Source organism: Mus caroli, unplaced genomic scaffold (assembly GCF_978045245.1).
Source record: "Mus caroli unplaced genomic scaffold, Mus_caroli_1 scaffold_5, whole genome shotgun sequence".
NCBI lineage: Eukaryota > Metazoa > Chordata > Mammalia > Rodentia > Muridae > Mus > Mus caroli.
Window position 1 is genome coordinate 75,084,189 of NW_028227260.1, and position 16,061 is coordinate 75,100,249.

Below are 16,061 nucleotides of genomic sequence, written 5' to 3' on the forward strand. Positions count from 1 at the left end.
GATGTGTACATGTGTATGTGTGTGTGCACTGATGTGTACATGTGTATGTGTGTGTGCACTGATGTGTATATGTGTGTGTGTGTGTGCACTGATGTGTACATGTGTATGTATGTGTGTGCATTTTCATGTGGCGATCAGAGGTTGATGTCAGATGTTTTCTGGATCACTCTCACATGATTTTTTCAGACAGACTCGCTCACTAAACAGGGACCTTGATGTTTTGACTAGACTGGCTAGCCAGTACTCCCCTGGCTCTGGGCTTACAGAGATGTGCTGCCATACCTGGCTTATATGTGGCTACAGATCCTCATCACTTTACCACCCCCTCCCCCCTAAGCCAGCTCCTCACTATTATTCTTACATTTCTCATTCTCTTAGGGCTTAAGGCTTGAAATTGGTATGTATATATGGTTTAAATTGTTAGCCCTCTGGCCCCATCAGTTCAATTATTTCCTTATTTCCTTATTGATTTACGTTCTTTTAGTAAAAAATAAAAAATTTATATAACCTCCAAATGTCAGCACATTCCTAAAAAAGGATTTGAACTGTTTTTTAACTTCACTAGACCCTTGTACTTTGTGTAGCTCCGAAAGAATGTCAGTCGTGAGTTTCACTAGGTTTTAGCGTTTGTGCTTACTTCTTTTTACTATCTAGTGAGAGGAATGTTTCTACTTATAAAGAATACCAGCAGGTAACTAGATAGAGGTGGGGGATGGCTTTCAGCCTGTGAAATGTAAACTTACCACATTGTATTTCCTTCCCACACAGCTTTCTCAACGTTCTGATAAATATCAGAAACAGACACAATGATGTTGTTCCTACAATGGCCCAAGGCGTGATTGAGTACAAGGAAAAGTTCGGGTTTGATCCGTTCATTAGCAGTAACATTCAATATTTCCTGGATCGGTTTTATACCAACCGCATTTCTTTCCGCATGCTTATTAACCAGCACAGTAAGTTGGGTTGTTTTGGGTCTAGTTTTGAACAGGTAACCGTATTGATTTTTCTGAAAAGTTTTCCTTTTGCTTCACTTTAAGTTTACTGACTTAGACTTTTCGCTATAGAAATTTCATTTCTAGTTCAGTTTTTTTTTTAAGGGAATCCTTCCTATTATAAAAATCTGGTTGGGTGGATTGGCGAGCAGGGGGAGGGATAGGGGGTTTTCAGAGGGGAAACCAGGAAAGGGGATAACATTTAAAATGTAAATAAAGTAAATATCTAATAAAAGTAAATAAATGAAGTCCATTAATCGATATTCTTGCATCAAAGTTGTCCTTGGAACGCTTTGTGATGCTTATATTATAGGCAGGACCACTGCCTGCCTTTCAAAGGCTCTGCTGTTACCTTTCTGTGAAGTCAAGAGACTGGCTTAAATGGCAGCCACATTAATTTCTCAATAGTTTTAAAAGCACCAATATGGGAACATTGAATGAGCATGTTAGATATATAAGCAATTTCCTTGATTCCACGGTGATAGGTAAAATCTGATTTTTAGTTAGTCCATGATGCCACACTGAGAGTTTAGTATACTCAGTTCTTTCAACACAATGAACTTCTTCACTGATTTCCAGTACTGTCACCTTGGTTGATTTTTTTAATTCTAAGGAAAAGCATGTACATATTTGGAGTTGTCCTTGCTGAATCAGAGAGGGAGCAAAGCATTTTTTTATTTTTTTATTTTATTTTATTTTATTTTTTTTTTTTTTGGTTTTTCAAGACAGGGTTTCTCTGTATAGCCCTGGCTGTCCTGGAACTCACTCTGTAGACCAGGCTGGTCTCGAACTTAGAAATCCGCCTGCCTCTGCCTCCCAGGTGCTGGGATTAAAGGCACGCGCCACCACTGCCCGGCAAGCATTTTTTAATTTATTTGATTTACTTAGATAAACAAATGTTATGGAACTGTTAATATGTACTTACAGCCGGGCAGTGACAGCACATGCCTTAATCTGAGTACTCAAGAAGCAAGAGACAGGGGATTTCTAGGTTTGAGGCCAGCCTGGTCTACAGAGTGAGTTTCAAGATAGCCATAAGCCCTGTCTTTTAAAAGAATGTATGTATTTATATTTTTAGAAACATGTATGATAATTTATAGAAAAAAGGGAACCTAAATACAAGCCAGCTAATTTACTGACATAGTGGCAATTTCCTTATCTAAGCGTATTTCTGTTCACATAGATATTGCATATGTTGTGTTGTTGATTAAACTCATGCACCTCTGTTTTTTTTCTATTTTTAATAAGTTAGAACTTATGTACTGGCATACACCTATATTTGTCATTTTTATAATCTCAAGTCATTCCTATTTTGTTTAGATATTTATTCTCCTTTTGTGGAGTCTAAGTTAGTCCCCAGGTTTGATTGATAGGTTTGATAAAGTATACCTATAAAAATTTGGCTTGCGTTGCTTCTTTTTCTTTTCAGCTTCTTTAGGCTTTTATTTGGGAATAAAAATCTGCAACTATTGTGTAAAGTAAAGTGGAATAGTTTTCTAAAGATATTTGAACAAATACGGTTTGTGTACACAGAACTGCAAAAGATCCTGCGTGGTGGAGGCGATTGCAGTGCTACCCGTGAGGGTTCTTCACCAATGGCCCATGCTGCATGTCAGAAATACTTAGTGACTGCAGTAAATGGCTGCAAGTGTTGAGCCCTCAGGGAGATAGCCTGTCAATCATTAAGTGTCTTGGTCTAGTTATCATCAGAAGAGGAAGAAAGGCCTGGGCCCCTGACATGCACTGCTGCTATAGGATCTACTACCTGTGCCTGATGGGACTTAAAGTACACCCCTCCCCCTTTTGCCTGATGTATGTGCTCCCTCATAGAGTATTGCATTACTCTAAGTCATTGTGGATCCCGAAATGATTCTAAAAAGATCGTTTTGACAGTTAGGACTTTATTTCTGTGCTTGACCATATCACCGTACTGTGTTTCAATCCCTTTCCTTCTCTTTTGTGTTCATTTAGCACTTCTGTTTGGTGGTGACACTAACCCTGCTCATCCGAAACATATAGGGAGTATCGACCCCACCTGTAATGTAGCTGATGTGGTTAAAGGTAAGGATGCCAGCCCAGTGGCACTGACCGTGGCAGAAATAGCACTGGGGTTTATTTGAGGCAGCTCAGCTGTGGGGTCATGTTGCTGTGTAGTCTGTGATTCATCACAGACCATGTTAGGCCTAAACCAATTAATCCAAATATGAAATCTTTCTAGATCAAGGAAAAACGAATAATTTCTAATGCTCAAACACCAGTTTCTACTTTGTTGGTTAGGGTTGTACTTGTATATCTTTCTTAAAGAGTAAACATTTCAGGAAGGTCTAGATTTGACTTGCCATCATTTTTAATAAGAATTACACGTTATTGCCGGGCGTGGTGGCGCACGCCTTTAATCCCAGCACTTGGGAGGCAGAGGCAGGCGGATTTCTGAGTTCGAGGCCAGCCTGGTCTACAAAGTGAGTGCCAGGACAGCCAGGGCTACACAGAGAAACCCTGTCTCGAAAAACCAAAAAAAAAAAAAAAAAAAAAAGAATTACACGTTATTAAATGAGTCTGCATTTACAGTTGCCAAAGCTACATTTCTTTCTCTTACATAGCCCTAGTGTTAGAAGCTATCCAGCCAGTGGGCTTAGCTGCATGGATACTAGTCAGTATTCCCAGAGTAGAGGAGGTCAGGTACTCATAGATAGATCCCAGGTCCACTGGGGACTTGGCATTTGACTAGGTGGATCTCATTATCTGATTAAAATAAATGCTGAATGCTATGTCAAGAAAGCTTGACTGCCTGTGACCCACCAGGTTCCCGCACTTCTCAGTTTTGACTTTGTGCAGATTCATGTTCCGAACCTGTCTCCTTCCCCAGATGGCATTTCCGGCTCTGCTTCTCATCTAGCTTTAAACACTCAGCTGGCAAGCTTTGCATGATCATACTTTGTCCCTGGTTTTCATCAGGGACCTTGGTTGTTCTTAAGCGACCACGGCTAAGGACAGCCTGTACAGTATATTTTCCAGGTGCTGCCCGTGTCTCTCTTTGGCGAGAAGACATTTCCTCACATCATTTCACTTTTAAGGCAACTGGGTCTAGCTGATATGTATGTGCCTTTTCTGTTGAGCTGTGGTTGGTGTAAGGCCAGGGAATATGTCTTTTCTTGCTTGATAACTTTTATAGAACCTTGAGTGTCTGTAGAAATAGAAGATCGGTAAGTAATCTGTGGCTTGATAAATTTTAGACATTTAAAGTTGTTAAATTTTATTATTAAAAAATGTGGATGTCTGGTCATGGCAGCACACACCTTCAATCCCATCACTCAAGGAAGCAGAGGCAAATGGATCTCTGTGAGTTTGAGGCCAGCCTGCTCTACAGAGCAAGTTCCAGGACAGCCAAGGTTACACAAAGAAACCCTGTCTGGGGCTGGTGAAATGGCTCAGTGGGTAAGAGCACCCGACTGCTCTTCCGAAGGTCCAGAGTTCTAATCCCAGCAACCACATGGTGGCTCACAACCATCCGTAACGAGATCTGGCGCCCTCTTCTGGAGTGTCTGAAGACAGCTACAGTGTACTTACATATAATAAATAAATAAATCTTAAAAAAAAAAAAAAAAGAAAAAAAAGAAACCCTGTCTGGAATAACCAAACCAAACCAAACCACACTAATAAACCAACAAAAACACTACCACAACAAAAAAGCCAAACAAACCAAAAGTGGGCTGGAGAGACAGCTCAGCTGTTAAGAGTATTCACTGTTCTTGCAGACGACCCACATTCTCTTCCTAGCTCCCACATAGCAGTTCATGACTGTCCAGTTTCAGTGCCCTTTTCTGACCACCTCTTCTGACCACATGTGTGTATGTGCATAGACATCCATGCAGGCAAAACACTCATATACATGAAGTAAAGTTAAAAAATATTCAAGAAGTTGTAGGGGGCTAGAGAGATGGCTCAGTGGTTAGGGGCATTCCATCTTCCAAAGGACCCGGGTTCAATTCCCAGTACCCACATGGCAGCTCACAACCTGTAACTCCAGTTCCAGGGGATCCAACTCCGTGCATACATGCAGAGAAACCAGCAATGCACATGGAATAAGAATAAATACATTTTAAAAAATAAAAATAAAAATAATTTCAAATAAAAAAATCCCACGCACTGGAATGAGTTAGTCCCAAAGTCTAGTTTCTTAGGTGTGATTGATGTGGTAGCTACTTTTTACTCCTAGCTTTAGAGATAGAGCTTCAAGGGATATTTTTAGATGTCTGTACATGGTATGAAATAAGGGGTTTGCTTCAAAATCAGAAGTTGGGGATAGGAAAAGACAAGGCCTGTGTGAAGAATAGTTGAGGCTTTGGTGAGTATGTGGCGGTTCGTTACACTGTGCTTGACACTGGTACCTGTTTGAAATTCTTCCTGATAAAGTTTTGAAAATTACTTTGTGCTGTTATCTCATTATTTCTTTACAATATAAAGTCTTTGACTAATTTTTAGGGAGGGTATATCTGAGGACCAGTGGAATTTGATAAGTATTAGGAGTTTTATGAAACTTAACAATTTATACCGTACAGAGAGATTAAACATTGCTACAATGCATCAAAGATCTGGGTCATTCAAGGCGAACTTCTCCTGTGGCTCGACTCGTAGAGCTGAAAGAACTTAGTTTATGACCGTTACTGTCAACATTATTCTGTTATTTAGTGTGTATTAACTACTGATATTGTTAGGTGATCTCTAACCTACGCTGTTCTGCATCATTCTTAGTGACAACTTTTATACCAAAAACTTACTGGAAGATTATTCAGGATAGTGTAACACATGTGTGGAAGGAAATGAAAAGCCCGAAAATTTATGCCCAAGTCTCCTCATCTTGCTCTGTCAGCCATCTTTCTATTGCTGGGAAGCAAAGCCTGAGGAAATCAATCTGCTTATCGGAGAAACGATTTATGTTGATTCAGTTTCAAAAGTTTCAGTACACTGTTGCTTGGCCCCATCCCTGTGGGCTGTGACCGTGTGTAATACCGTGGCAGTGAGTATTACTGCCATTGAGTAATGCCAGAGCAAAGCTGCTTGTTTCATGGAAGCTGGGAAACAAAAGAGAAAGGGGCCAGAGTCCCAATATCTCCTTCAAGATCAGTGACCTAACATCCTCACTCTTGTCCCCGGCCCTCCTGGGTTCTGTCCAACAGTACCACAAGCGAGAGGCCATTTAATGTCCTTTAGGGGACGTTTAGGATTCAAAAATGTAAAATACCAGTTTTCTTTGTTTATTTTATTTACAGTTCCCATCTCTCCTTTTTCTTCATCCTTCCAATACTCACAGCTTATTTTTGCTGTGCTGGGGATTGACCTGTGGACCTTCGACATGGTGGGCAAGCACTTTACCATTGACCATTATTCCCAGCCTTCTGTTTACTTTTTATTTCAGAATAGTGTTTAACCATGTCTACCAGGCTGGCTTTGAACTCACTCTACATGGACTACAGAACTTGTGATCCTTCTGCCTTGACTTTCTTAGTAGCTGAGATTATAGACCTACCTACACCACCAGGCACAGCCCTCTCAGCTTCATCTTTGCTCTTTTCAAATAGAATTCTTTTCTTACATCCTGACCTCGGTTTTCTCCCCGCCCACTCCTCCCAGTGATCCCCACACCTCCCCTCTCCCCCAGACCCTGTCCTCCTCCATTTCCCTTTAGAAAAGAGCAGGCCTCCCAGAGATATCAACAGAACATGGCGTATCAAGATACAGGAAGACCAGGCACAAACCCTCATTAAAGCTGGATAAAGCAACCCACAAGGAGTCAGACAGCATCAACTCCCACTGTTAGGAGTCCCATAAAATGCCAAGCTGCACAGCCATAACATATAGACAGAGGACTTAAGTCAGACCCATGTAGGCTCTGAGCCTCTATGAGCCTCTTAGGTGATGCTGTGGGACTTGTTCTCATGGTGTCCTTGACCCCTCTGGCGTTTACAGTTTGTTCTCACAGCTCTGCCACAGGATCCGCCGAGCTCCACCTAGTGTTTGGCTGTGGGTCTCTGCATCTGCTCCCATCAGTTGCTTGATGAAGCCTTTCTAGGCATCGGTCTATGAGTATAGCAGAATACCATTAGGAATAACTTCATTGATTGTGTTTTGTTTTACCAGTCAGTTTTGGGTCTCTGAGCTATCTAGCCTTGGGTTCCTGCCCATCCAGGCCATCTGCCCCTCCCTTTAACTTTCTGCCTAGTATGTTGCAAATAAGTTTACTATATTCACTTGTGTGATCTGGGGAGAGGCATAACTAACTAAAGCCCAGATTCTTGGTGAAAGTATGTTGTGACTGGGACTCCCCATCCTTCTCTCTCATTCCACTTCCCCCAGTACACACACACATATGCACACAGACATGCACACAGACACACATACATACACACACCCTACCACCATACTTATGAGGTGAGGCCGGAAGACTAACACAGTCTCTGTTCCTCTGTAAATCTTTCAGTAGTTTTCATCTTTCAGTAGTCTCTTTCCTAAAGTTAAATGGCATTGGAGGGTGGTTTCAGATCCTAAAGGGTACACTGCTGCAAAGTCACAGCCACAGAAACCTTTATAGCAACCTCCCTTCACATCAAGTGCTTTCCAAGTATCTACATCTAGAGAACTTTGTTTTATAATACTAGAGATTGAACCCAGGGCCTCACATGAAACTCTCCACAAGTGAACTATTTTCCAACCCTCTTCTCGTTTTTGATTTTGGAACACGATCTTATTAAGTTGCCAGACTTGCTCTGCCCTCAGCTCTATAGCCCAAGCAGGCCTCGAGCTTGTCCTTGTGTAGGAGCCTCCAGAGTAGCTGCTGTTAGAGGCCTGTGCCACCAAAAGGCTTTTTTTTTCTTCCTTAGCTGTGAAGAGCTTGCATGGTTTAAGCGTACTTATATGTCCATCCCAAATGACCCCGTGTGTGTATGTGTGTGTGTGTGTGTGTGCGTGCGCACATTCAAGTCCACGTGTGTTTTACAGCCTTCACAAGTCTTAACTAAAACTGATCCCATATTTAGGCCCTTTGAGACAGACTACAGACAATTTTTACGTAGAAGGGTAGGAGCGTTATTTTGTTTTTGACTAGACAATTGTATAAATGTGTAGAACTCTAGGGTTCATCCAGCATAATAGTAACTGAATACATAGACCTCTCTGAGTACATGCCTCCTCAAGGCAGGCATAGTCAGAACATTGATTTCTACCTTTATACATCTGTAAATTACAGTCAGTAGTGAATGCTAGAATTACTGTTTAGAGGCAACTCCTGTCCTTTGGGAGGGACATTCTGTACTGTCCCTTCTTCCTCCTTTCTATGTTAGAAACAAGACAATCAAATGGACAATCCTGTAATGAGAGTATTTTAAAGATACCAACTTAAAGCTTTGCTTTGGTACAAAATTTAACTTTTGCAGTTTTGCTAAGTTTTCTATATCACTTTTATATGTTATTATTGTTTAGTATGATAACATACAAATGGCCTCCTGAGTGTATGGTATTATTTCGGATTAGAAATAATATCCTATGCTCTCAACGTGTCCTCCTTAGGTTGCAAGTAACAGACTCATTCTAGCTCGAGAAACAAGTTTATTAAAATAACTGAGTAGGTCAGGACATGAAACACTTTACAGTCAGCACTATAGATACTGGAATTAGGAAACAAAATATCAGGTTATTTTCTTAGGTATCTGGAATTGTCAAGTTATGACCTCTGTGTTTGCCTTTTTTTTTTTTTTTTTTAATGCTCTGGTTAACTTGACTGAACCCACTTAAGACAATACCAAGCACTCTATGCCTTCTTACATTATACTTACTTCTCAGTGCCCTTTTGATTTATGGTCATTCCGAATAACCCATCTTGAGTTTCCAAAAAGTAGATTTTCTTGCCTCAGTTCATCTTGGTTTTACCCGTGACTACAAGTTTTAATAGTCTGGCCGAGGGTTGCCTGGGGGTTCATTCTGTTAGATGTTTTGCCTGCACTTCTGCATCTGACTATGTTTCTGAGGTTGGAGGATCTACTGCTTTGGAAAATCAGTGGATTCCACTTAGGATGGATTTTGGATAGGAAAGCTAATAACATATATTGCTTTATATTTCTTTGTAACTTAAAGGGTTTCTAAAAAGTACCATATTGGTTCTGGAAATTTCTTTCTAAGGGAGCACACGGGTCAGTGTGGTCTATTGTGAACATTCACCATAGGTGGCCAGGCTCAAAACAGTGCAGCCGGTGAGGGTATATGTAACACATCAGCCTCATCTTAAGATACTTACAAAGTGGGTTCCAGTTGAGGTGTGGCGCAGGGAGCAGGTGCATATGCAGTAGGAGAGCCAAATTGTGTTTACTTTGGTTTTTGTTCAGGTTTTTCAAGAAAGGATCTCATGTAGCGCAGGCTCGCCTCAAATTTGGTATAGCCTAGGATATCTTCAATTCCTGATCCCCTTCACTTCACTTTCTAAGAGCCGGTATTCCAGCTGTGTTCCACCACTCTCAGCTCTCAGTCTTCAGCTCACATGGGAGCATACAGAACAAATTCATTTTACATTTGTAAATTATTATTCTTTTCTTTTCTGTGTGTGGGTATATTATATATTTCTGTGCATCACATGAGTGCCTGGTGCCCACAGAGGCCGGAAGAGGTTATTAGATCTCCTGGAACTGGAGTTTCAGATAGTGATGAGCTGCTTTGTGGGGTGCCGGGAATTCTAAAAGAGCATCAGTTAAGAAGTTGGCCGTTTTAGGTGTCTTTGCTTTGGCAAGGTAGTTTGAAAATGCCTGCTTATGAATGTTTTGCTTACCCTTATATTATTACACATGAAAATAATGGTGTGGTATTGTTTTTGTTAAAAAAAAAAAAGAATCTTGAGTCTGGGAGGCTGGAGAGATAGCTCAGCAGTTTAAAGCACTGAGTGCTCTTCCAGAGGCCCTGCTGGGTACAACTCCTAGCACCCACATGCTAGCAACCATTTGTAAAGCAAGTTTCAGGGGATCTGATGCCCTCTTCTGGCCTCTGTGGGCACTGCATCACAGCATGCCCACAGTACACTAGACATACATGCAAAATAGCCATTCACATAAAATAAAATAATAAATAAAACATCAGAGCTGGAGAGATTGCACAGTTTATAAAAGTGCTTGCCATGCAAGTATGAAGGCCCTAAGTTCATGTTCCCAGAACCTGCATAAAGCATCTGTCTCAAACAAGGTAGAAGGCAAGGACTGACCCTTGAGATTGTCCCCAGACTTTCCTGTGTACTGAGGCTTGTGTGTTTGCACCCGCACAGACACACCACACATTAGATATAAATAAAAATGTTATTTTATGACTTTGTAATCTTTTATGGCTATTTGTGAGTATTTTGTTCTGATAGGAATTTTAAACTTGAGTTTCTAAGATTTCTCTTTATTCTGTCAGACTTAAAGTTATTGTCTTTGACATGTTTATTTCAAAATTCTATTTCTTTATGCCTGTAAATAAATAATCTATTCTTTTGGATCACTCTTTTCAGAAAAGAATGAAAAAATGTCAGCACTCCAATTCTAGCTCCATATGCCTGTGAATGAGTGAGTTAAGCATAAAATCTGGGAGGCTAATTTGGTAGATTTGGACTAGAGAAGTCTAATCAAATAACCTCTGTAATCTGTTAACATTTCCTATGCGATATTTCTGAAAACTACGCCATGGCTAAAGATGGATCTTCTGAAAATACTCCATTACCATCGCAACTGTTCTTGATGCAATGACTATCACTTATGTTTACTGGCAATAATAATAATAATAATAATTTTCCATGTTTTCTTTTCAAGATTAGCCATAAATACTGAATGAAATATAGTACAGGTAAAAATAGTTTGGCAATAGCTTTTCAAAAAAATTTCTAGTTTTAAAATTTCTAGTTTTTTATTAGTGAACTTACTATAAGGTGAGCTTATCCGAGTTCTAGGTGTAAAGGAGGTGCCCAGGCCAGTAGCTCTGTTATGGTTGTTGGGAATTCTGAAGTGATTGTAGTTTACGTTAAATTACTTTACATCCTCTCCATAATTACATAGTCTGGAACTCACTATGTAGACCAGGCTGGCCCCAAACTTAGGGCGCTCCACCTGCTTCTGCCTTCTAACCCTGAGTTCTGAGATTAAAGGCATATGTCACCACATCAGGCCTGCTTGGTAGCATAATTGAGTGAATAGTAAAAACTTGTAACATTGGCCAGAGGATTGTTCCATTTAGCAGATGCTTTATTTTTTGCTTTTATAGTGTTTGGGGTTGAACCAGGGCTTTTTATATGCTAAGCAAGAACTTGACTCCAGAGCTATACACCCATCCCTTAGTCAGATGTTTATTATGTATGTATGTGTTTTATCCAAAGCAGTTTAGTATCCTCTTAGAATTTGTGCATAGTAATATAAGTTTTATTAGTAATACTTCCAACATCTGTTGGTGGGCCAATGTATGTGAGTCTACATTGCAATGTTTTGAGATTTTCAGGAAAAATGAGATAATTCTTAATTAAGCATTGATCCACTACTTAGTATAATGAAACTAAAAGTATTTCTTTCATATATGGTCTTTAGAGCCATACTAAGTTTGACGTTGGCTGTCCTCCACACACTGTATTTGCCTAGCATGTTTTCAACGTTACTATGCTCATAGTAATGGCAAGGCTAATGCCATGGATAATTAGAACATTTAGTAAGTTTAGTTTCTGTCTCTATTTTATAGTAAAAGAAGTTCAATATTTAAACATTATTATATATCTGGAGGAGCTGTGGTATATAGACTTTGTATATAGATAGTGAAGCATTATAAGTTTCAGTATTTGGGGTCTTAAAAGTTCATGGTCAGCTTTTGTGCTATCACGTCACTAGGTGGAGATGTAGCATTGTTTGGTAGACTAGCCAAAGCAAAAAGACCTAGTTCCTCCTCTCTCTCTCTCTCTCTCTCTCTCTCTCTCTCTCTCTCTCTCTCTCTCTCAAAACAGAAGCATTTTATATACAATTAATGAGGTTTATTATGTCCTAGAGAAAATTTGCAAATTTAGTGCAGTTTAAAATTCTTTTTTCAGTGTGAAAATTCAACCCCACTTTAATGTCTGTTTTCACACTTCTAATTTTTTAAGTTATTTTCTGTTCTTACTGCTATTTGCTTTTTGTTTTCTATATTTGTTGTATCTTGTCAGAATTCGTCTGATGTCTCTGTCTCTGGTGTCTCTAGTTTAACTAGATGTGATTTTTTTAAATGTGTGGACAGATAATATATGATTAGAATATGAAATTCCGATTTGGTAGCAATTCATGATAAATGAATTTAAGAGTCTGAACATACCCTGTTCTTACCTTTGTATTATTTTACGGTGTTTACTGTCAAATTTTAACATTGAAATTCTCTGGAGCTTATTTTTCTCCCTTTCTATCTTTCCTTCTGTCACCTGTTGAATCTTAAGTGAATACATTCTCTATGCACAGTGTTGATCATCTCTATGAAGCTGATATGGAGCTGAAAACATTGCAGATGTGCCCATGAGATATAATAAAGCAATTTGAAATTGCAAAGGTGAAACTGAAAAGTCTTGTTCTGATAAACAGTCGGGCAGTTCCCAAGTGTTTACATGGAGTTACCTTATAGTTCAGTGCTTTTGGATTCCTAAGTACATGAGAAGCAAAAGTATGTACTAGGAACTTTAAATATATGGAATGACTACTGGCTCATGTTATAACATAGATGACCCTTGAAAACACTGTCTTAGTTTCTTTTCCTATTGCTACAATAAAGTGCCCCAACAAGAGCAACTTAGGGGAGAAGGGGTTTATTTGGCTCTAAATTCCAGGTTACATTCCATCATGGCAGGGAAATGTAGTGGAAGGAGGTTGATAGAATTGGTCACATGACATCTGCAACCAATGCCGAAGAATAATGAAGTAATGCATGCATGCTCTTGTTTGCCTTGCTTTCTCCACTTACTTTAGAATTCCCTTCCTAGGGAATGGTGAAACTCAAATTAGGCAGATATTCCCACCTCACTTAATATAATCAAAATAATCCCCCCAGGTATGTGTATAGACCAGTGTCCCTCATTGAGACTCCTTTTCTGGGTGACCCTAGATATGTCAAATGGACAGAACTAACCATCGCAAACACTATGCTGAGGGAAAGAAACAAGTCATGAAAAGCCACATATTACAGGATTCACTTCATTTGATCTGTCCAGAATGATCATCAGATGAAGTAGAAGGGTGGTCACCAAGGGCAGGGCACGGCAGAGCAGAGAGGAATAGCTGCCAATAGTGTGGGACTTCTGCAGTGATAAAAATGTTCATTGTGATAAGGGTGTACAACCTCAGATAGTACTAAATACGACTGAATTGCAGGTTCACTATAAATGGGTGACCTGTATAAGAATATCAAGCCAAGGACTAGAAATTGGCCCCCTAAACAGGCACTAAACTAAGTTCTTTTGCCTTTTAAAACTGGGTTGCAGTTCAAGAGAAAAGTTAATATGTCATGAGTCACCTTTACTTTCTTCATTTATTCCTCACTCTTTAAACTTTCTACAATTGTATTCTAGCTATTTTTGTAATGGCCTTGATTTTCTTAGCTGATGTCTATGAATCCTGTAATATGTGGCTTTTCATGACTTGTTTCAGAACACTGAAAACCAATCTGAGGAGAGGATCTGTGGCTTCCATTTACTTTATAATGTTATATAGAACTTAGTTTAGTGCCTGTTTAGGGGGCCAATTTCTAGTCCTTGGCTTGATATTCTTATACAGGTCACCCATTTATAGTGAACCTGCAATTCAGTCGTATTTAGTACTATCTGAGGTTGTACACCCCTTATCACAATGAACATTTTTATCACACTCTTGCACCTTAAACTTTATATCAGCTCTAAGCTGTTATTCTTAACCAACTTAACAGACATTTTAAAGACAATGAGTGGTTCAAATAATGTAAATTCTGCACCTCATGAAAACCTGATTACTAAATTTATTATTGGGGTTTCTTTGGCTAGTAATGGGAAGATCATAACTTTTGGCATTTTAACTTATATTTTATGTATATGAATATTTTGCCTCCATGTATATATGTATACCATGTACATGCCTGGTGCCTACAGAGGCCATAGAGGGCATCAGGTCTCCTGGAACTTGAGTTATGGGTGGCTATGAGCCACTGTTGGATGCTGGAAATTGAACCTAGGTCCTCCACAAGAGCACAAAGTGCTCAAAACTGCTGAGCTATCTCTCCAGGTCTAACAGTTGTCAATATTTTAAATTACAGAAAGTATTGTCTTGCTACAATTTACTCAGATTCTGTGGTGCTTAGAAGTACAGTCCTGGGTTTATAAATTTCCATGAAAAATATCTTTTAGCGGTACTTAGAAGTTAAACAGTTGTGTACTTAGCATAAACCTAACTTTATTGTTACTAGTCTATGATTATGATATGGATGTGGTTTTATAAAACATAGAAAAGAGAAATATTTTAGTCATAGTAAGTATTGAAATCAAGAGATTGTTTTAAAAGATGGTATTTGATTCATTTGAAGTCCCTTTAGAGAAATTCTTTATTTCTATGTATACACCCACATGTTTATATCTGTCATTAATGCGACAATTAAATTTTTCTTTCTTAACAGATGCATATGAAACAGCCAAGATGCTTTGTGAACAGTATTACCTGGTAGCTCCAGAGCTAGAAGTTGAAGAATTCAATGGTAAAAGACAAAGCAATTAAGATGAGATCAGACTGGGTCAGGGCACTGTAGCCATAGCAAGAAAAAGTATTTTAATGTTTAGTACAAAGGGGACTTAAATGCTAATATCCAAGCTGTCTATCCAAGAGGTCCTAAAATAGGGCTGCCTTGCCATCTTTATGTTGTTTCAAAATGGCTCATATCCACTTAGTCAACAGGGGATGTAATGAGTCCTTTTTGAAAAGGACTGTGCAGTGTACCCTGTGCTCATTAGTAGCCTTTTCCTCTCACCCAATTGGAGGTTAATCTCGTGTTGCCACCTTTCCTTTTATATGTGAGGTTTTTTTTTTTTTGCTTAGCCTCCAGTTTCTATTTTTCGTTCTTACAGGAAAGCTATCTGAAAGTAAAATTCCTTATGTCTGTATAGAATCTGTTGACATTTATTAAGTGCTGCTTCAACTAATGGTGTTTCAGGCAATGACTGTGCAAAATAGACTTTATTATTTTGTGAGTCTCAAGCATAAAAAAACCCAGACCATTTTTTTCACTGACTTTTAGAAATGTACTATTAGGGAATATTCATATTCTGCTCATCTTATTTTAGAAAGCCAGCAAGCCTCTATTGATCATCCACTATAGCCACTGGGCCCAGGAGAAGGGAAGAATCATAGCCAAACACATTTTACATGGTTCTAAAAGGAAGAAAAGAAATGTCAACTGTAATATTCCCAAAGAAAAGTACACATAATTGAGCAACCCTTTCGATGACTCCTAGAGAATGTTGTTTAAACTTAAGAGAAGAAAACAAACTGTAAAATGTTTTTCATTTCCTTGAAATTGGGACTGAAAAGGTTGAATTGAATTCTGAGGCTGTTTATATAACTAATGATGCTGTTTGCCACAAGATAAACTAAGCCCTCAGCTTGCTTCTCAGGGCCCATTACAACTACAATAAAAGAATCCCATAAAACCAGCAAAGGGAGCCAAGGAGTCTTATAAGTGGACCACTGTATTAGTCCTTTTAGGCTGCTAAACAAAACCATCAGAGACTGGGTGGATTAAATAACAGCCATTTGTTTCCCATGAGTCTGGAAGCTGAGAAGTACAAGATCATGGCGCTAACAGATTTGGTGTCTGCTGAGGGCCTATTTTCTGACTTACAGATGACTTCTTGGTGTGCCTTTACATGTAGGAAAGGGCCAAGGAGCTCTCTGGGGTTGGGATGTCTTTGATAAGAGTGCTAATCCCATTCATAAGGTTCCACTCTCATGAACTAATGAACTCCGAAGGGCCCACCTCCAAGTGCCATCATTTTAGAAATTAAGTTTCAAGGTCTGACTTAAGAAGGACACAGACAGTGAG

At 39.3% G+C, this 16,061-nt stretch overlaps 1 protein-coding gene across 2 annotated transcripts in view; it reads left to right on the forward strand.

The window, feature by feature from the left end:
• Positions 1–16,061, forward strand: part of Pdk3 (pyruvate dehydrogenase kinase 3) — a 68,055-nt gene that overhangs the window by 29,438 nt on the left and 22,556 nt on the right. For both annotated transcript variants that reach the window (XM_021153143.2, XM_029473478.2), the window contains 3 exons: positions 769–953; positions 2,964–3,053; positions 14,643–14,720. In XM_021153143.2, coding sequence (XP_021008802.1) covers positions 769–953; positions 2,964–3,053; positions 14,643–14,720 — 353 coding nt within the window. The remainder of the gene's footprint in view (positions 1–768; positions 954–2,963; positions 3,054–14,642; positions 14,721–16,061) is intronic.